The 21,955-nt window shown below is 39.6% G+C and overlaps 1 protein-coding gene across 4 annotated transcripts; it reads left to right on the top strand.

The window, feature by feature from the left end:
• Positions 1-4,608: 4,608 nt before the first annotated feature.
• LOC107774484 (chromatin modification-related protein EAF1 B) lies at positions 4,609-21,873 on the top strand. 4 transcript variants are annotated; one of them, XM_016594030.2, is made up of 24 exons: positions 4,609-4,976; positions 6,670-6,732; positions 6,940-7,139; positions 7,242-7,296; positions 7,381-7,478; positions 7,549-9,004; positions 9,120-9,239; positions 9,525-9,680; positions 10,631-10,822; positions 11,017-11,097; positions 12,469-12,520; positions 12,631-13,154; positions 13,252-13,305; positions 13,923-13,980; positions 14,067-14,257; positions 14,375-14,428; positions 14,535-14,615; positions 14,787-14,924; positions 15,019-15,135; positions 17,608-17,711; positions 17,833-18,039; positions 18,117-18,489; positions 19,401-21,040; positions 21,370-21,873. In XM_016594030.2, the coding sequence occupies exons 3-23, from the start codon at positions 6,997-6,999 to the stop codon at positions 20,952-20,954; spliced, it is 5,808 nt and encodes a 1,935-aa protein (XP_016449516.2). In that variant the 5' UTR covers positions 4,609-4,976; positions 6,670-6,732; positions 6,940-6,996; the 3' UTR covers positions 20,955-21,040; positions 21,370-21,873. The 4 variants fall into 4 exon arrangements, with proteins under 4 accessions (XP_016449516.2, XP_016449513.2, XP_016449514.2 ...); XM_016594027.2 differs by having other exon boundaries at positions 14,061-14,257; XM_016594028.2 differs by having other exon boundaries at positions 4,632-4,976; positions 6,674-6,732; positions 14,061-14,257.
• The last annotated feature ends 82 nt before the right edge of the window (positions 21,874-21,955 follow it).

Genomic DNA, 21,955 nt, shown 5'->3' with positions numbered 1-21,955 from the left:
TAAAAGCCACAGCGCTGGACTCAAGAATCCCTGTTGTCCGAAGCATACGCTGACACTTGTCGAGAAAACCCTGGGCATCCTCGCCCTGAGCACTACTGAAAGAAGGAGGCTGAAGTCTACTAAACCTCTTGAGATGATGCTACTCATCGTCTGGCATAATTGGAACCCTGTACTCCTGAACAAGTACTACTGGCTGAGCTGGAGGTGCCTCTAGAGTTTGTAATCCCTGCACTACCTGCTCAGGTGTGCGAGCAGCGGGGGTCTGATTGCCTCCCCCGGCCTATGAAGTAGCTGCTGCTACTGTGGTGGCTGAAACCACGTGAGCCAGGCCCATACAAATTGTCAATATCTGGGCCAATGTCTCCTGGAGACCCGGTATCACAATGGGCACAACTGGTGCCTACACTGGTGCTGCTAGAGCCTGGTCCTGAGCTGGGGCAACTAAAGGATCCACAGGTGTTGCCCCTGCTGCTCTACCTCTACCACGACCACGTCCACGTCCTCTAGTAGCCTCAGTAGGTGGTACTGGTGGTCGTTTGGCACGTCCTGTGGCTCGAGTCCTCACCATCTGTGAGAGAATGGAATAAAGAGAAATTTAGTATTCGGATCAATAAGTTCGCACGACAAGAATTTCAAGAATGTGGAATTTTCCTAACAGGTTCTGCAACCTTCCGAGGATAAGTACAGACGTCTCCGTACCGATCCGCGAGACTCTACTAAATCGGCTCAAGACTCGCGAGACCTAGTAACCTAGGCTCTGATACCAACTTGTCACGACCCCAATCCCAGGTCGTGATGGCGCCCAACATGATGCTAGGCAAGCCCGACCAATTCGTCACTCATAATCCCTTATGTAGAATTCATTACCAATTAATAGGATTTAATGCCAAATTAACATGATTATAACTCTGTAGCAATAGATAAACAGTACGAAAAATGCATAAAATATCAATATAAATCCCACCGATCTGGTGTCACGAGCCAAGAGCCTCTAATACAAGTCTGTGTAGCAACCTATACATAGAGTTGTCTAGAATGCGGAAAATAAAGAGGATAAGGGGAGAAATCGGGTCCTGCGGACGCCATGCAGCTACCTCGATGACTCCGGAATAAGCTGACCAGCAGCAGAAAGCTCAAACTATGCCTCCGGGATACCTATATCTGCACACATGGTGCAAGGAGTAAAGTGAGTACTCCAACTTAGTGAGTAATAGCAATAAATAATGACTGACGGAAGGAAAACTCGTAAAACACTACGCAGTTCTATATTAAAACAACGAGAATATCAAAAACGACAACTGAATGAAGAAGTCAGTTAAAAGTCCTTTAATCCAGTATTCATTTCATTTACTCCTCACGATAACCGAATTCATATATAGTATACTGCTGCGACGCGCAGCCCGATCCATATGTACATATATATACTGTTGCGGCGTGCAGCCCGATCCATATATATGTATACATTGCTGCGGCGTGCAGCCCGATCCAAGAATAGTCGATTGCGCTCACTGGGGGTGTGCAGACTCCGGAGGGGCTCCTTCAGCCCAAGCGCTATACTACTGCGGCGTGTAGTCCGACCCATATAATATACTACTGCGGCGTGTAGTCCGATCCATATAATATACTACTGCGGCGTGCAGTCCGATCCATATAATATACTACTGTGGCGTGCATCCCGATCCATAGCATATCAAATACCCTCACTATGGGGTTCTCGACCCCTCTTAGTCAATATAGACTTGGCCTCTCGGGCACACTAAGATAAGACGGGGTTCTCAACCCACACGTTACTCTCATTAGGATTTAACAATTTCTAAAGCTGGTTCATATTATGTTTATCAGTTAAGAACATGACTGAGGGTATGATTTCGACAAGAAAAGTGAGGTCAACCAATACAAATGCCCCTTAAGGGTTCTACAGATCGGCACAAGGCCCCAAACATGGCAACTAGCCCATAATATAATGATATTAATTAAGTCTCAGTCAAAAGTACAGTAGAGTCATCAAACGGGATGGACCGAGTCCAAATTCCCAGTAGTAACAGACCCCACGCTCATCATACAACGTGTGTCTCATCTCAACATAGCACCACGTTGTGCAAATCCGGGGTTTCAAACCTTCAGAACATCATTTATAACCATTACTCACCTCAAGCAGGCCGAAATCCTAGCTCGCTACTCCCTTGCCTCGCAAATCAACCTCCTCGAGCGTCGAATCTGATCAAAACCACAAGTAATACGTTACAATAGGCTAAGGGAATACAACTCAATCGAAAAGACTCGAAAAATATCGAAAATCACGAAGTTGGCAAAACCCGAGCCCCGGGCCCACTTCTCGAAAAATCAGAAAATTGACATCACCGGATTCCTTATCTCGCCACGAGTCTATACATATCAAATTTACCGAAATCCGAGCTCAAATGCTCCCTCAAACCCCCAAATTTCTATTTCAAAAGTCAAGCCCTAATCCTTCCATTTTAATCAAATTTTCATGAATTTAGATGTTGAATCTACAATTAAATAACGTTTATAGGCCATAGGACTCACCTCCAATCGATTCCCAGTCAAAACCCTCTTTAATACTCGTCAAAAGCTCCCAAGGTTACTCAACAATGGAGGAAATGGAACTTGGTTCGCGGGTGAAATATTTATTAAAACCCTTCTGTCAGCCCAGATTTTACTCTATGCGATCACATCCAAGCCACTGCGATCACATAGCTCAACTTTCTCAGGCCTCCAAAATGTCCTATACGAACGCGACCCCTTAACTACGATCGCACTACTTCACCAATCAAACCTACGCGATCGCATTGAACAAAGTACCCCTCAGAACCTCAGGTCCATTTAACACTACGCGATCGCATTATTCCTCATGCGATCGCAGTGAACAATCAGAACGGCCTTCCCCAAACCTTCTATGCGATCACAATTGCACTCCTGCGATCGTAGAGAACAAAAATGTTCTGCAACACTCAGCTGAAATCTGCAACTTCAAAAAAAAAGATTGGTCCGATTGACCATCCGAAATCACCCCGAGGCCCCCGGGACCTCAACCAAAAGTGTTAACCCATCCTAAAACATCATTCAAACTTGTTCCAATCATTAAAACACCACAAACAACACCAAAAACATCAAATTACATCGGATTCAAGCCTAAATTTCTTAAAAACTTCCGAAATACGCATTTGATCAAAAACCCGACCAAGACACCTCCGAATGATCTGAAATTTTGCACACACATCCAAACTCACCTAACGAAGCTACTGCAACTCTCGGAATTCTATTTCGACCCCCGTATCAAAATGTCACCTACCAACCGGAATTCGCCAAAATACTAACTTCGCCAATTCAAGCTTAATTCTACTCCGAACCTCCAAAATCAATTCCGATCACACTCCTAAGCCACATATCAACCCCCGAAGCTAACTAAATCACCGAAAATCACATCCGAGCCCTCTAACTCAATAGTCAACATCTGGTTGACTTTTCCAAAACAAGCCTTCCTTAAAGAGACTAAGTGTCTCATTTCCTATCAAAACCAATCCGATTTAACTCTAACACACCGAATACCGATAACTAAACATGAAGAAGCATAAAATCGGGGAAACGGGGCAGTAACTCACGTGACGACGGGCCGGGTCGTCACACTATCGCATTAACTTAATAAACAAATATTTGCATCTACTTTAATGTCCATTACAATTTTACATAACTTGTTCTTTTACATAAATTTTAATTGATTGACGCGATAAACACGTGCAACACACGTACCCTAAAGCTAGTTTAGATAAACAAGTCGGACGGCTTCGATCGTTTACATAATTATAGATAAAATTAATGAGGAATCTAGAGTTTCTTTTTGATTTCCATTAGTACCAGTCGTTTGGTAGGATGCATTATATAAAATAATACATACATTAGCTTTGGGTATTAATAATACCTTGTTTGATACACTTTTTAAACCTATGCATTAGTTATACACCTTATTTGATATTATCCTATGCATAATTTATGCATAAGAAACCATAGTATTAACAATGCAATTGGTTTTAATGCATGCATTAGCTTAGTTAAAGATAAAATTGCCCTTCAAAATTTATGCTTGATTAAAATATGTTATTATATTAATGCAAGTCTGAAATAATCTAAGAAAGTGAAAAATAAAATTATATCTCTAGTAAATAAATAAATACCTGACATATTATTTTTTATAAATAAATATTCAGTTCTATACTACAATATAGGTAGACAAATAAAATAAAAATATTCCTCAACATATATTTCTTTTAAAATAATAAAGTGATGAACTGATTATGAGGATATTTTTGTAAATGTTTTAATACATCAAACCAAACAATGAATAAAAAATATATTAGCATAACTAATGCAAACATAATTAATACTAACATTACTAATACACCATATCCAGCATTATTGTTATGCACTTTACCAAGCGAGCCCTTAGTAGCAATGACCAAACCAATATAACATGGGTTAACCCCAATATGAGAAATATGTTCCTTTTGAAATTAGAATCTTTCTCCAATCAGGAAAAAAATAAGAAGCCCAAGTGGACTAAAATTGCAATAGCCTTGGTTCGTCGTCTGCATGTCCAAGCCCACTACTCGTGCGAGGACGAATAGTTTTATGAGGTTTAGAGAGAGAAAAACATACTGTTTAGAGAGAGAAAGTTTGGGGGAAGAACGAAGGAGCACGAAGACAGAACCAGGAACCTTATTTTACTCGACAAATACATAGGTATTTATGTCAATATAGGCACTTGTTGTCTCATATTGTACAAGCCGAGGGGCATATTGTACGAGATTCAAATGCATTCCCTGCTTCAGATATTCTAGGGCAAAAATATCTTTTGCTTTGAATTGAGGTAAGAAAAAACCCTAGAACCAGGAGAAACTTACAGGGCTGACGCATTACTAACTCTAGCTGCAATTCGGGCATTGGTATTCACAATTGAGGTATTCCTTTTGAATCCTAAGCTTTACAAACCCTAGAATTTGGACTTCCGTTCATTTTCGTGCAAACCCTAGAGTTCAAATTGTTCTTTTTGGGTTTATTTCATAAGAAGGGAATGTAATTGAGAATTTGCATACGGGGTGCTGCATATTGCTTAAACTGTTAAGAGTAGCTCAATTTTACGTGACAAGTTATTGCTGTTCTGCATGTCATGAGATGAAACTAATGTTTGCTCTGAGCTTGTTTTTTCTTCTCATTCGAGTTGTTTGAAGCTGGTGATCACCGAATTATTGTGCTTTTGTGCAAATGAGTAAGACATGGATGAATATATGCAAAAAAGCCCCCCCCCCCCCCCACACACCTTCAGGCATCTTTAATATTTGAATTTTGTTTGTGTTGCCTAGTCGTGCGAACAACTGAGTTGACATGCAATCATGCATGAACCTTTTTCTTTTATAACAATGGTGTCCGAGCCAACTTGCGCGCACCTCAACTAATTCCAAGGATACCTCCCACCAGCCACAGGTACCAGGTAACTCTGTCCATCAAGACTTGGACAGATGAGAATCACCTAGTGTTTTTGCCTCCGTTGGAATTTGAACCTGAAACCTCATGGTTCTCACCCACTCCGACCACTAGGCCACACCCTTTCGTGCAATGAACTTTTTTTTTTGGATAGCTACATTCTAGAGACCGAGTTGTTAGTTTCTGATAGATGAATGGTTCACATACTATACTTAATGGATGAGTATAGGCTATGAGCAATTACACTCACACGAAGGCACTTGTAGTGTAACATGGGATATTCATTTTATCTTGGATACATATAATCAAAATGTGAAAAGGACAACCATTGACAGAGTGCATGGGCAGTAACTTACCCATTTTTGTAACATTGCTGTTTAGATTTAGATGTGTTTTTTTCTCCAAGCAGCTTATGCTCCAATTGTGAACTCTTTCCTCTTGTGTACCGTTAATTTGTACAAAGAGTCCCCATGGATATTATGGATGTTGAAGGGAAAATTTTGTCTTTTCTATTGTACGCTTGCTGTTACATGATGAAACCATCTACAATTGCCTAAGAGGAAAGATCAATGTGGATCCTCCAGTAGGAGCTTACTCGATCAGTACAGTTTTTGCTTAGTAACTATTGCATAAGAACTTTAATTTAGAGCCTGGTAGATCTTGAATATTTTCTAGAAAGCAAGGTGAGGTGAGGAAGGGATCTGAGGCAGTGCAATTCTCTCCCCCAGAATTGGTCCATGTTTACGTAGTTTCTTACATTTGCAGACCAGTTGGTGGGGTCTGTCTTGCCCCACTTTAAACCTATAAGTATGTAAAGTATTAAGAGACAGTAACATAGTTTATCGAGGCCTATATATTTTTCTCGTATCTTCTATAGAGGCCCTGATAAGGTATACTAATGCCACTATCTTCCTCTTCAAAGTAACTGTTCATCTAGCCAGTAATATGTGTCTGGTGGTTCTGTATCTAGGGATGTTACCTTGGCAACATATATTTTCTTGTTTCCAACATAACTGAATCCCGAAGATCCTATTTGTGAAGTTGCTTTCTTTTGGCAAGAGACCTGGATTCTCTTGTCCCATTTTCTGCAGTTATATGTTTCACTTCTACCCGAAGTAGACTGTTTACGAAGCAGGGTTAATTTTCTTTATTCTTTTGCATTTATTCAAGAAAGAGAAGAACGTGATTGAGGCTGCAACCAGATAGTGTCCTAAGTTCGTAGAAGTACAAAAGGTATTAAACTGAATTCTTGTAAATATGCTACAAAAGATACTTTTTAACAAGTCATTACCCATATCCAAACAAGGGGTATATATCTTCTGATATCCATGTACTAATATCTGTTATTTTTGATAACCATCTACGTACTAATATCAGTTGTTACTACTTTTGTTGGTATTTCAGTTCCTCCATGATGTCTAAGCGTTTTCTTGTCTTCAGGAATTTGATCTAGGCTTGTGCTGATGGAGGGAACAGCCTGTAGCTTTTAAGGCGGGAATGCATGGATGTGGTGCGGAATCTGATCCCGTAGTCAATGCCGAGGTTGATTCAATGGGAGGAGTTCTTGAAGGTGGAGTTGGTATTGGTAACATAACTTCTTCGCGGAGATCAGCAATTGAGGAGGTTCAAGCTGAGCTTAGGTAATGCTAACGTGCTGCTTCACTTCCTTGTCCTGCCTATATGGAATTTAATGATTTCAGTACTTCCTCTATACTTACGGTGAGATTTGTTGTTGTTAACAGGCAGGAGTATTGTTTCCTAGAGGAAAAGAGAAGAGAATTAGAATTTCTTGAGAAAGTATGTTGGTTGGACCAGTTATTATTAGATTTTCAGAAATTATCCGCTTGCATTTTTGGCAGGACTTGATTCTTCTTATTGCAGGGTGGTGATCCGCTGGATTTCAAATTCGGGAATGCTGCTTCACTTAGTGTTCAGTCCACTTCTCTGACAGATCAACATCCCGATCAGCTTGTGACCAGGTAATTTTTCAGAGGTCTGTTGGTTTTCTAATCCTTATTGTGCTTGCCTAATTTTCTTTCTGCGTTCTAGTGAAGCAAAAGGTAGTTTTGCAATTACTGCTTCACCTCATGGAGACTCAGTTGAAAGTAGTGATCGACTCGGGGCTCCTCAACTTTGTGAACCCAACAGTGCTGACAATCTCATGCTATTTGATGGTGAAAATGAATACACTGAAGGTGATAGGTCTTCTAGACACCCCGGTACGAGCAATCTTACTCCATCAGAGCAGTCATTTAACTTGGATAGAAGTCGAAATGCAAAAGAATTGGGTGATTCTGCTGCTTTTGGTGTCCCTAGAAAAGCTTACAAGCGAAGATACAGGCCCCGGCCGAATGGGGATGGCACTAGATCAAGTTCTACTGATGTAATTCTAGCTCGTGGTGGTCATGGCACATCCTTGCCTTCACAACATTTCTCTAAAGATGTAAAAGGACTGGTTTCTGATGGAGAAAATCCAAAAGACCAGAACTCTTCTTTGAACATTGCAGTGCCTTCTAGTTCAAATGGTTGTATGCCTGTGAAGACTCTGGCTTCTGATAACCTGCTGGAATCTGAAGTAGATGGTGTTAAAGCTGCAGATTCAACTACTTACTTGAAGACGGATGATCTGGCAGATAGCATTCCTGAAGCTAGTTCTTCCAGAGATTTGCTGGATAACCAACATGATCAGAACTCACACACAGGTGTTAAGGAAATGTCTATTCGGGAAGGTCCTGAAAGGCCTCCATCGTCACTGGGAGAAGAAGGGGTAGGTTCTGCTGGCCAGGAAGGTCAATCGTGTACAGCTGCAGCAGGATTTGGGAAGCAAGCTAGTTTCAGCCAAATAAATGGGTTCAGTTGTGGGAAGAGTGACCAGAAAAGCATACCAAATGATGCTCAAAGCAGTGATGCAGCATTAGGCACAAAGGGTTTAGATTCAGAATCTTCTTGCACCCGGACTACTCATACTGTAGATCAAAATAATGATAGCGAAATGATTATGAACCCAAAAAACTTGGACTCCAAAGGTGACTTGAAGGAACAACTGTCGGTGCCAGAGGGAACACCTATTATCGAAAGCAATCTTAAAGAACAGAAAGAGGTTAAAGCTGGTGACGGTTGTGGTTTGACCAATGAAGTATGCAATTCTGGCCCCAAAAAGCACCAAAATTATTTTCTCGATACATCACAGGAAGAATTTGTTAGCAGTGAACCTAATTTGCCTTGTGAGGTAAAAGATAATATTACCACCATAGTGGAAGCAGTTGGCCCATCTCCGTCAGAAACTGAGAGGAAACCCAGTACAAACACAAGTGATAGTTCCAACCGCCAAAAAGGAAATGCTTGTATTATTGGACGTCAGGCTTCAGTTGAGTCCACAATACCTGAGCCTTCTCAGCATGGAGTTTCAAATCTTTCCCCTGAGGCACAAGCATCTGGGATCAACTTTAAACTTGCTACCAAGGGTGATGAAGACTCAATCTTGAAAGAGGCGCAGATTATAGAGGTTTTTGCTTTAATCTTTAAAACTAATTCACATCTTCTTCTGGCCGGGCTTGTAAAAATCTTGCTATGAGTTCGTTATTTGGCTGTAAAGATCTAATGTTTAATATAACAAACAGGCGAAACGTAAAAGGATTGCAGAGTTATCTGCAGTGACCTTTCCAGTGGAGAATCGTCGCAAATCCCACTGGGATTATGTACTTGAGGAAATGGTTTGGCTGGCAAATGATTTTGCTCAGGTGTGACTTAATTGACCCTTGCAGTTAGAGCCATTTTCATTTTTTGCTTTTCTAATAGCTTTTTTTAAATGCCGAACTGAATGGTCGAAACTTGATTGAATTTTCATTAAGGTTCCGGATCTTTGTTTTCAATTATAGCTACTTTCATTTTTGATTAGTAGTTTTTTTTATGAGTTCCATAACTGGATGGTTGAAGCATGATTAAATTTTCATTTAGGTTCTGGAAATTTGTTCAGTCTGTTTCTCCAAACTTAGCCACTTATTTAAAAGTCTCTCATCATGTAGGAACGTCTTTGGAAAATGACTGCAGCTGCTCAAATGTGTCACCGAGTGGCTTTTACCGTGCGGTCACGATTCCAAGAACAAAATAGTAGTTGGGAGCTAAAAAAGGTTGCTCATATTATGGCCAAAGCTGTCATGGGTTTCTGGCAGTCTATTGAGGTATATAGATATGAAGTAGTATTTCTTTTTTGTTACGTTTTTGCTTTTCCTTCCTTTGTTGAAAAACAAGTTTTCTATGAAGGGGTAACTAATCATGCCCTGGTTTTTTTATCCCTTCCCTGGTTGAGCAATTCTTTTGTCCATTGGCAGTTGGCATGGGTTTATCTGCCTGTTGGTTTATGGAATGCCATAACCCCTTTCTTTTGTAAATGAATATCTGGGTATGGAATAAGTGATACACTATGCTGATCTGATACACACACATACATAGACACAGAAGCTCACACATATGTGTATTTATGTGTGTGTATGTATGCTCATTTACTTTTTTATTGTAGTTCTTCTATATGCAGATAGAGGCTTGTATCATTATCTGATCAAAGGCCCCCCTCTAAATTTATATGGGGATAGAAGGGTGAAACTAATGGTTAAAAGTTAAAAGTTATTTTCATGCAATTGCTTGATACATACTTATATATATACTCTTGTATTCCAACAGTGAAATTAATGAGCACTTTTATTAGACTAGACAGCGTTTGCAGCAATTTTCCATTGCAGTGTATGAGCTACATTGTATGATTGAACCAAGAATTATCAATTATGCGATTCATTTCTCACATAAGCATTGGGTAAGCAGCAAACATTTCTAAGAGAATGTACTAATTTGAACTTGTATATACATAAGCTGGTTGGGTTGAAGAGCTAACTTGATGTATGTGATCTCAAAGCAATTAAATTAAAGTTGGGAAAAATATAATGGTTGTTCTCTAGCAAGAAAAGTTTTAAGTTTTGCTGGTAATAATTAAATAGGGCAACCATTAGAACAAATGACAATGCTTCAGAAGCTACTAATTCCAATTTAACTTCTGCTTTTCCCTGTGTACTTGCTTCCAATGAAAGGCGGGAGAGATCTTTGTCCCTTAATTTGTAGTTTGTGATGATCCTGGCAGGGGAAAAGCAAAAAACTGGAGAGGGCGATCTTTAGAAAGGATCATACCCTTGCTATTAGGGAATATGCCATGAGATTTCTGAAATACAATGACTCTGATGTTCCACAAAGCCTCGCTGAAGCTCCGGTGACTCCAGAGAGGGTGTCTGATGCTGGAATCATCGATGCGCCCCAGGAAGATCATTTCAGAGAAGTATATATCTTTAAGCGTCACTGTCTTCTGATCTCTGGTCTTTAAATTTTTCTCAGTGAAAATATTTTTGGGGATCTTTTGAATGCTTACCTATTTCATTTTCTGGGGTGATACTTGTTGCTCTTTTGTTTGTTTTATGTTTTTTATTCAGCAAAAGGTAAATCCTTCTAAGTGATCCTCATGCCCTCATGCAGGAGAACCTCTTCTATGCTGTCTCCCTTGGAGCAATGGATGCCTACAGAAAGTCCATCGAATCTCATGTGCTGCACTATGCGGTAATATATCGAGAGTCACTATTTCGCCAATGCTTGATTTTGCATATTCTGACTTGTTGAGTTGCAAATTGCTGGTTTCATCCAACACAGTTGGTTGACCTTGCCCTAGATAAAAGTATTATGAGATCTTAATAGAACTCTAACTTTATTTTATTCAAGGTCTAGTCAGGAAGTGAATGTAATAACTTAATTGAACATTTGTTAAAGTGCAGTGTCCTTGGGTACTCTGAATTGTGTCTAATGGTCCTTAATTGGTGTTCTTTTATTCTCTTATGTTTAACTTTTAATAGTCAATCCTTTATTGGCTTTTTTCTTTTGCTGCCTTAGGGGATAAATACTAAATACTAAATGGATTTTGGGGAAGAAAAGAATGTACAGTTTGGAAGTTTTCCTCCTATGGATTTTGTTGCAGCACTTCCTTAACATGGAATTTATAACATATGATGATTGTGTTACTTAGGTCGTTAGTTAATGGGAGAAGTTGTTCTTGCGATGTAAATTGTTTTTGGAACCAAGTTATTTTCTTGAGCATTCTGCATATACTTCTTATGTAAAGAATGTTATTATAAATTTGAACAGTATGCCGTCCAAAGTGTAAGCTGTTCTTTCAACTGTTTGAATAATTCCTAGTTTGAAAGTGGGCCCTGTAGCACCTTTTTTCTGATTAGAATATTGGGAAGTATTGAATTGTGCATGGAGTAAGTTTCCTTAGTCAATTTTGCCATAATCCTGAATAGAAAGTAGGACAAATTATTCGGTACAGGGTAAGTACCTAAAACTACATATTGGTGCTGCCTTTTTTATGAGGCCTTCTACTTTTTGGTATACTTCGGGCACACTTTTGCCCTTTCTTTAATGAAATTTATTACTTTATAAAAAAATTACGTACAGGTGCTGCCGTACTTTTAATTTCATGATTGCTATATTGCTTGTTCTTATTTGTTTTTACACAACAATAGACATCAACAAACCCTCGGGGGTTGGCCTGGTGGCAATTGACTTGAGCCTTGGGGTTTGCTCCCTTTCAAGGTCTCAAGTTCGAAACCTACTGGGTGCAAACAATTTCTGAGGGCCATCGGACTGGGTAAAACCTGAATTAACCGTGGTGCACTTGCGGGAAACTCCTTGCCGAGGGCCTGTGTACCCCGGGATTAGTCGGGGCTCGTAGAGACTCGGACACCCGGTGCAAATAAAAAAAAAACAATAGACATCAACATGCCAGGTGCTTTTGACTGATAAAGGGAATAGAAAGAGTTGCATTTCAGATATATTCAGTCCGACCTTGTAGCCAACACCGTCCTTGTTGGCTTTAGCAGTATGTTTGTGTTCTAATCCCACTTGTTGATGCTAGTCCATTATTTGAAATTTCAGAAATTTGGTATGCATGAAGAGGTGGAGACATCTGCATGCAATACAGTTCCAGGTTTCCTTTCTTTTTCTGTTCTCTTCTTATATTTTATGTTGCTGGGAGTTTGTTGCCTCCTGGTACTGTTCTTTCTAGTTGGTCACATTTCTTGCTGTATCTCTAAGCAGACTGGGGATCTCAAGACTATGCATTTGAAGAGGATGAAGGAGAGACAAGTCCATATGACATATCAGTTGCCATTGAAGGTAACAAATTGTCAAGATTTTCCCAGAAGAAAAGGAAGATCCTCATAAAGGCATATAATGGAAGATCATATGATGTTCGCACTGATGTACCATTTACACAACGTGCGGAAAACAGACTCGGTACTCATCAATCTATGCAACTGGGCAAACGGCCAGCAAGCAATCTTAATGTGTCTATTCCAACAAAGCGTATGCGTACTGCTTCTAGGCAAAGAGTTCTTAGTCCTTACAGTGCAACAACATCTGGATGTGCTCAGTTGCCAATCAAAACTGATGCTTCAAGTGGTGATACCAGTTCATTTCAGGATGATCAGAGTACTTTGCATGGGGGATCACATATGCCAAATAGTTTGGACGTTGAGTCAGTTGGCGATTTCGAAAAGCATTTACCATTTGACTCCAGTGAAGTTTCAAAACCTAAAAAGAAGAAAAAATCAAAGATTCTGGTACTTGATAAGTTGCTATATCCTCAGTAAACTTTTTTTTGGTTTAGAAGCATCTCAATGTTCGGTTTTCTTGATGACTGCATTCTCGTTGATGCAGGGTTCCGCATATGAACAGCGATGGAAGGCTGATTCTAATTTTCAAAACGAGCAGGTGATTTCCTTTTTCTTATTCACTGTGAATCTGACTGCAGTTTACTGTAGCTTTTGCACTTCCCAATTGGAGCTCAGTTGGGGAAGCGATCCAATTATAGGTGTTTCTCAATAGCTTGTCAAATTATTCTCTGTTTTTTTCACATAGCGGCTCGATTTATTAGTTAGTTTTTTTCCTGTTAGTATTGGACGCTACTTTACAGAGGTTTTTGTCTTGATCTTTTGGTCTTGTTCTCTTTTCCTGCCAGTCTCTGGAAGCTTGAAACAACTACGTTTTCTTGATTATTTACTGGGCATTGATATATCTCTTTGCTTATGTGGTTATTTTCATTTAATTTCCTTTTTCTTGGGGAGGGGAAAAACTTCATGTTCTTTGTTGATCTTGCTGTTGAATTATGTGAATATGCAATGATCATGCTTTAGCAAAATCCAAGTTATATGCAACAGATGCTTCTGTGCTGTTGACGACACAATCTACAGCATGTTGGAAGTATGTACTATCATCCTTTTGACGGTTTTAAGAATGGCAATGCTGATGTACCTTGATAACCGGATCTCTTGCGCGCACACACATTTCTGTAACAATTTTGTGATTGTTTATAATTTGTTTGGTTTCAGAGGGACTTTTCCAGAAAGAGATTGGAGAGCCATCAACTTGATTCTAATGGTAGTAATGGTACGGCTATTACTAACTTTGCATCAGTGTTAGAGTTTGATACTAAATATTCTTGTATAACGGCACTCTCTCTTTTGAAGGTTTAGTCGGTCAACATATCACAAAGAAGCCAAAGATGATGAGGCAATCACTTGAAAATTCTTTTGAAAATATAGGTGCTGGTGGTGGATTTGTCCCATCTCCAGCGGCTTCCCAGATGAGTAACATGTCCAACCCAAATAAACTTATGAGAATGCTTAGTGGTAGGGACCAGGGTAGGAGAGCCAAAACTTTGAAGGTGCTTATTTATGCTAGAATATGTTGTTTTATTTCAAATTTGCTTTTATTTGTAAGAATGATTATCTGAAGATCTATCCGCTAAAAGAATGAATTTGCTTGTTACAATCTCATGCAGACGTCTGCTGGACAACCAGGTTCAGGAAGTCCATGGTCACTATTCGAGGACCAGGTTGGTTTCTTTTTTATCCGATAATAATGTACCTACTTCTGTTTCTTTTTTCATTGTAGTTCTTCTGGCATGAGGTGTATAAATGGATTTGACTTCAAAATTTTAGGCACTCGTGGTCCTGGTGCATGACATGGGTCCAAACTGGGAGCTTGTAAGTGATGCTTTCAACAGTACTTTACAATTCAAGGTGAGCATAGTCATGAGGTATCTTAGCATCTTTTAGCCAGACTACAGTAGATGATTTTAAATCTTTCCTATATTTACACTTTCTTTACTGCTTGCTAGTTTTCTTTTCTAAATTTTCTTTTACCTTATCTTTCACTGCTTGCTCCTAAAGAATTGTCTTGAGTAAATACAGTGTATCTACCGCAAGCCAAAAGAATGCAAAGAACGACACAAAATACTGATGGACAGAAGTAGTGGTGATGGTGCTGATAGTGCTGATGATTCAGGATCTTCTCAACCTTATCCTTCAACATTACCTGGCATTCCCAAGGTTCAGGATTGCTTTTGCTTACTCTAGTACTTTGATGTTAAAACAACTTTACCCTTTTTCTGTAATTTGAAAGAACATGCTAAACATCATTCAGGGAAGTGCTAGGCAACTGTTTCAGCGTTTGCAGGGGCCAATGGAAGAGGATACACTTAGATCTCATTTTGAGAAAATGATCTTGATCGGGCAGAAATATCTTTTACGGAAGAATCAGGTATATTCTTGCATTAGTATTTCTCCATCAAATTTGTCTAGCTTCTTCGCCATATTAGAGTGTGAGAGCCCCTATTTTGTGGTCGTTGAACTGCAATTTACTGGTTTGTTATCTGCCTGCGTAGTATACATATAATAACTTTGTTTTCTTCCCTCATGTTCATTACGTGTTGATGAAATTACTATAGGAGGTGTCTTTGGTAATTGGGGCGGCCATTCGGCTTTCTATCATACTAGGACCAAAAGGGGATTAAGTTTTCTGCAATGCATTGCTCAAAATAATAGAACTACAACACCTGATGGGTCAGAATTGTTAAGTCTTTGTAGTAATACGGGTTTAGCGCACTTTGAGACATCTAATGAAACCAAACACCTAGCTTGATCTTTTTATAAGGTAAATAATTTATGAATGATGGAAAACTCTCCCGCATAGCAGCAATATACCAAAAGGTAGAGAACCTATCAAGTAATATGATTCTTAAAAAAAACACCCAAACTTCTATGCAAATCGGAACGTCATGTGTATATCAAAAAACAAATCTAGAAATGAGAGACTATTCCTTGATGTATGTAGCCATTTTCTATTCCTTCACAATTCTCCTAGTGGTGTTCGGCCAGCTTGCGCGCGTCTCGATTATTCCATTAGGTCTCTGGTACCTCCTACCAGCATAGGTACCGGGTAGTAGCACAAGTACATGCTTAAGCAGATGGGAAGAAATCACTTAGTGTTTTCTATGGATATTTTCCCATTTCTCTCCTTCGATGCACCCACATGAGTGTTAGTGGGGCACATCCCACGCCCTTCGTCTTCTCTTCCTTTCGAAGGCCCAACTGAATAGGGGGCCTTAGTCATTGTGTTTGACATTGTCCATTTTAGTCCCAACCATCTTAAAGTTCTCTCATCACAGGCGAGTTGCTGCCTGGCAATGCAAGAGATGATCCATGTCTTCAGATTCTTTTTGCACATAATACACCAATTGACATGCAGTCCTCTTTCTCAAATCTTCAATTGTGAGTGGTCCTCCCCTTACTGCCAACCAAGTAAAAAAACATACTTTTTCCTGTTACCATGGGATCCAAGCTGATAACTGCAGGAAACCAACCCTTCCCTAACTAATAGCCTGTTTGGCAAAGCTTTTTGTGAATAAGTACTTGCGTTTGAATAGTAGCAGAAGTTGTTCTTTTAGCTTTTAAGCAGAAGCTGAAAAAAGTAACTTCTCCACAAAAATTAAGGGCTTTTTATTTTTTTGGGACAAGAATATCCATATCAAAAATTCATATTTATCAAACTAATTAATACCCGTAACTTTCTAGGTTTCACAATTATCCCTTAAATTTAATATTGTTAATTTAGCTATGTTATATTGACAGTAAGCGAGAGAAATGATTAAAGTGAGAATATTTAAAAATTTGAGATTATGTACGTTTTCGGTAGTAAGATTTGATTTAAAGAAAAGTATAAAGTTTTGTTTATTTCAGCCAATTACAATATTCAACATACATTTTACTCTATTTCTTTGACAGATTATTATGGGAGTACCACTAATATTCTTTAGTCAAATCTTTCCTTCTTCTATTTTGTTGTAATTTTTAAGTTATTTGTGGTTTAGATTTGCTTCTCTACTTGTTTGGTAGGCATATTCCATTAAGAAATTATATTTAACAATTGTTAAACTATATTAGAAATTAGAAATCATAATCTGCAGGCTCTTTATCTATTTAAATAATGTTAATCTTTTAATTGATGCTCATCATAACTCTAGTTAGTCACTGTAATATTTTCTTACTATGTCAGTGAATTTATATTTCCCTAAACGTGTATTGATATTACCTCTTTGTCCCAATCAAATGTCTATGTTTATTTAACACAATAGTTAAATAAGATCTGAAAATTATGTCTTGTTTTATGCAAATTAGGGGGAAGAAGAAATTGTGAACATGTTTGTTTTTATAGAGTGAAAAAGAGAGATTATTGATCAGTGTAGAGTGGCTATCCAGGACTGTTTGTGCTATGTTGTGTGATATCGATAAACTACATAAATTTTTTATTTGGTACCTCAAAATGAATGGTTGATGTCAATTTTGGGATAAAGGTGATGCATATCAAATTTGAAGAATATGCCATTTGGGTGAGTGCATTATAATTTTGGGTACAGAGACAAGGAATTAAACCATTCTTCTAATATACCAATTACAAGCTTTCAATTATAACCCAATACTTCAAATGAGCAAATCTGTTCTTCTTCATTGGAGTCCATTCCACTTTGTATTTATGGGTAGTCTAGGTAGAGAGGAAATGTGATATTTTCTGAGAAGGAAGACCCTTGCATATTAGCAGTTTTAGGTAGCCAGGAGAATGTTGAAATTCATTTTAAAAGTTTTTTATGTGTGCAAAGCAGGAATTTATTCTCTGTTTGTTTGCTTTTATACATCTGAGCTCCAAGTTGATGTATACATGCCTATTTCAATTTAGGGTTATAAACATGATCCGAGACAACTCCAGCAACCACATGATTCTCACACACATGTTCTTTCCAAACATTGTACAAATAATCTGAACGGAGGCCCTATTTTTACGTAAGTCTTTCTGCAATGCTTAATAAGTGTTGGACACTTCTCAAGTTCGGTTGTTACTAAAGCTTGGCTAACTCTTAATAATTCTTTTCCTTTACTGGTTCATTCTGCTTGTTATATGAAGACCTTTGGACCTATGTGATGCGCCCTCGAGTCCAGACTATCTTTCTGTTGGATGCCAAGGTCCGCACCCAAGTGAATTATCTATCTCAAGTCAGTGTGCATTAAACTCAGTGCTCCCAGCGTCTGGTGCAAACTCCGCAGTCCAGGGGTCGTCCAATATGATTAGTGGAAACAACTTTCCATCAAGTCCCCTCAATGCATCTGTTAGGTAATGAATGGGTTATGCTTAAAATAATGTTTTGGCTTGTTCTCGTCATGTTCCAATTTGGGTAATTTTGCTCCCAGGGATGGTAGATATATTGTTCCTAGATCTGCATCTCTTCCAGTTGATGAACAGCAGAGATTTCAGCAGTATAATCAAATGAGAAATATGCAATCCAATATGGCTGCTCCTGGAGTTCTTGCAGCCACTGATCGTGGTGGTGCTCGTATACTTTCCAGTGGCAATAGTACGGGCATGATGTGTGGGATCAATAGAGGTATTCCAATGGCAAGGCCTGGGTTTCAAGGAGTTGCATCATCGCCTATGTTGAATTCTGGAAGCATGCTTTCCTCCGGGATGGGAGCAATGCCAAACACTGTGAATATGCATTCTGGAGTGAGCTCTAATCAGGTGAACTCAATGATGAGACCTCACGATGGTTCGCACATGATCCGGGTTAGTTAGCTGCTGGGTTTTGATTGCTTCTCTTTTGTTGCTCTCATTCAGTCCATTGGTGAAGTTGGTATACGGAAAACTTTTCTTGTTGAGTCGATCCAAAGGAATGCTAGTACCTCGTGAGACGATTTAAATAGCTCTCTGCTATTTTGTTACAACCATCTCTCTCTCTCTCTCTCTCTGTATCTTTTAACTGTAACCTGTAAGACTTTGTTACAATCCGGTCTGTTGTCACTTTGCTCTTAGAGAGTAGAGTCCACATGATCTTGGTTGGAGAACATGTGAACCTAACAGTTCAATTAGGCAAACTTGCAAATTTTGACGTGTAAAGCATGTCCTCAATTAGAAGTGTCTGGACGATGTGCATTTATTTATTTATATCTAATGGATAGAAGATGTAATGAATGCTTACAAAATCACAGCTATAGCTAAATCCAGAAAAGACAACCTGCGAAGATAAAGATTGTTTAGCTTTCAATGAATTGCGTTCAGATATAAGATTTCCCGACTTCGTTAGGAGAGTAGATGCACTTTTCTATACTGAAGGGATAAACTTTGAGTGTCCTATGAAGATTATGCACTTCCACAATTTTGTTGTTACTTGTCGCTAGTTTCTGCATCATATTCTACTTTTTTGTGGTTGCTGATGTATAAGAGTATGTTATGGTCATCTAACTTTCCAATCTGCAATTTTGATGCATTCCAAGCTTGTATACTTTGTCTAGCAACTCCTTCCGTGTTTGGTTGTTATGTTGTTACTTGACGCTAGTTTCTGCATCATTTTCTGCTCTTTTTGTGGTTGCTGATATATAGGAGCATGTTATGAACATCTAATTTCCAATTCTGCGGTATCTTGTATATTCCTTACATGTTTAATTCAATGGCACGGTCCCGGTATCCTTCTCTTACAGCCTCCACAGAATCAGGAAGTTCAGAGGCAAATGATGGTTCCTGAGCTTCAAGGAAACAGTCAAGTGGTCTCTCCATTTGGTGGGTTAAGTTCCTCTTTCCCCAACCAGTCTGCCTCTCCCGTCACATCGTATCCACTTCATCATCGGCAATCACATCAGCCACCTATGCTTAGCCCTCATCGTCCTCATCTTCAAGGGGCTAATCATGCCACCAACTCACAGCAACAAGCTTATGCTATTCGATTAGCTAAAGAGAGGCACCTGCAGCAGCGACTGGTGCAACAACAACAATTTTCACATTCGCAGCCCCAACTTCCTATTTCAGCTTCTTTGCAAAATAGTCCCAAGACCACATCACAATCTTCTTCTCCGCCGGTATCACTTTCTCCTTTGACGTCCCCCGCCTCAATGACCCCAATGCCGCAACATCACGCATTGCCAAATCATGGGCTTGCACGGACTGCTCAATCTGGGGGCAGCAGTGTAACTACTCAGATGAGCAAGCAAAGGCAACGTCAGGTAGGGCAGCAGCAGCTTCAACAAGCAGGCAGGCACCATCCTCCACAGCGTCAGCAGTCACAATCTCAACAACAAGCTAAATTGTTGAAGGGAGTTGGCAGAGGGAACATGATGATGCACCAGAACTTGCAGATAGATCCCTCTCTACTGAATGGGCTTTCGAACAATCAAACAAATCAATCTGCTGAGAAAGGTGAGCAAGCCACTCACTTGATGCAAGGTCATGGACTATATTCTGGTACAGCACACAGCCCTGTCCAGCTTGCAAAGCAAGCTGTGGCACCTCATTCTTCAAGTCAGCCCCAACCTAAGATTTACTCTGGCCAACTAGTTCCATCTACCAAGCATCTTCAGCAGCAGATGCCTAATCAGGATAATAGCAATCAAGGTCCTGGCTCGCTGGCTCCCTCTGATACTATTTCATCTCAGCAATCTGTTCCATCCTCAGTCACGGGTTCTTCCAACCACCAAGGATTGGTGCATCAACAACCACAGGTGCAGCCACAGCCGAAATTGATGAATCAAAGCCAAGCAACTGTACAACGGGTATTGCAGCAGAACCATGTAGTAAATTCAGATCAATCAAAGAAGTTGCAAGCTGGTGAACCTCAAGCTGAACAACACCCTATGTGCAAAACTTCTCAGATAGGTGCAATCACCTCAATGCCTCAGGACGTCAATGATGCAACTAATGTCGCAGATGTTTCAACTCTGAGTGCTAATCAGTGGAAGGGTACAGAACCATTGTGTGATTCAATTGGGACTCCACCAACAAATTCTGCTGGCAGTGAGTCGGTGCCTCAAATCAGCCAAGGGGTAAGCCAAAGACAATCTTCAGGCAACTTGGCTCCAACAGGGCCTGATAGTTTCAACTGGCAGCAAAAATCCTCCCAGTTGCAACCTCCTTCCTCAGTGACCCAGCCACAGTTGCAGCAGCAGCTTTCAACATTGCAACATTCACAAGAACAGGCTCAGATTCTGCAAGCAGGGAATAGCAATTCGTTTGCTAGGCCCAATGACTGTAGACTGGATTAAACCACCTTCAACAGATAAAGGATAATTCCTTTTTGGCTAATCAGTCCCTGAATGGGTCAGCATGCCTGGGAAACAGCGGTGTACAGGTAAGACATTCTTTTATGTTAATATGTACTGAAGTCAATTGACTTGCATTGGAGTTCTATTGGTAGTCTTGGTATCCAATGATGAGGAATGAACTACTTGAAATGCTTTAGAAAAAGGTTCTTCCAATGGGGATACAGCCGCAAGGGCTCACCCCCATTCACTGAGTTTAAATTTAAAGACATGCTTTGATGCAGCTTTCAATTGATCACCTCCCCTACTTTTTTGGTTAAGATAGTTTTGGTTGTTGAATGATGATATTGGTGAAGTGGCAGAACATGGTGGTAATACCTGGCAGAACTTGCTAATTCTTGTTTATTTTATGGTTCAGATGAAGCTCGTTGTCCCTGAGGGCATCACCTTATGCAAGTTGGTGAATTTTCAAAGTTTAGCTATACTAGAGGGACGTCTGCTTAAATTTTGGGTTCTGTATATTATTGTCGCCCTAGAGCCTCAGGAAGGTAGGGACATATATAGAGGTACGTGTACAGGATTTTATCCTTTTCCTTTTTTCCTTTTGTTGTTACGTCTTTCACTTTCGTAAAAGCCCCTTGTTTCACCGGCTCACTGAGGGATTCCTATTTTGATTTTATCCCCGTAGATCATCCCATGTATTATTTCCCGTTTTGTATTCAAGGGGGTAGTTATCATTTTTATGGCCAAAGGCTGTGGGAAATTTTGTGAATATTAGTCTTATGTATACTCCATATTTATTAGAACAGTCATCATACATGACTGCACCTTCCTCGTAGCCTTCGCAATTCTTGTAAATTGTTCCTCTTTGCATTTGGCAAATCTTTAATGAGATGTACTTGCTGCTGTGTTTCCTTTTGAATCATATATATGCATACTTACGTGGAAGAATACTATGATCTATAAATGGCGATGCGTTTTAAGGAAAGCAATAACATTTAAAT

The sequence above is a fragment of the Nicotiana tabacum genome, chromosome 22 (assembly GCF_000715075.1).
Source record: "Nicotiana tabacum cultivar K326 chromosome 22, ASM71507v2, whole genome shotgun sequence".
Taxonomy (NCBI): Eukaryota; Viridiplantae; Streptophyta; class Magnoliopsida; order Solanales; family Solanaceae; genus Nicotiana; species Nicotiana tabacum.
Note: the sequence above shows the minus strand (reverse complement) of the source record. Positions and strands in the feature narration are given on the sequence as shown.

Bases quoted from the DNA above. Each gene is read 5' to 3' on its own strand.
- LOC107774484 (XM_016594027.2), top strand. From the start codon at position 6,997: ATGCATGGATGTGGTGCGGAATCTGATCCCGTAGTCAATGCCGAGGTT. The intron at 9,681-10,630 runs GTATATAGATAT...TGATCCTGGCAG, and splicing joins GTTTCTGGCAGTCTATTGAG to GGGAAAAGCAAAAAACTGGA. The intron at 10,823-11,016 runs GTATATATCTTT...GCCCTCATGCAG, and splicing joins AGGAAGATCATTTCAGAGAA to GAGAACCTCTTCTATGCTGT.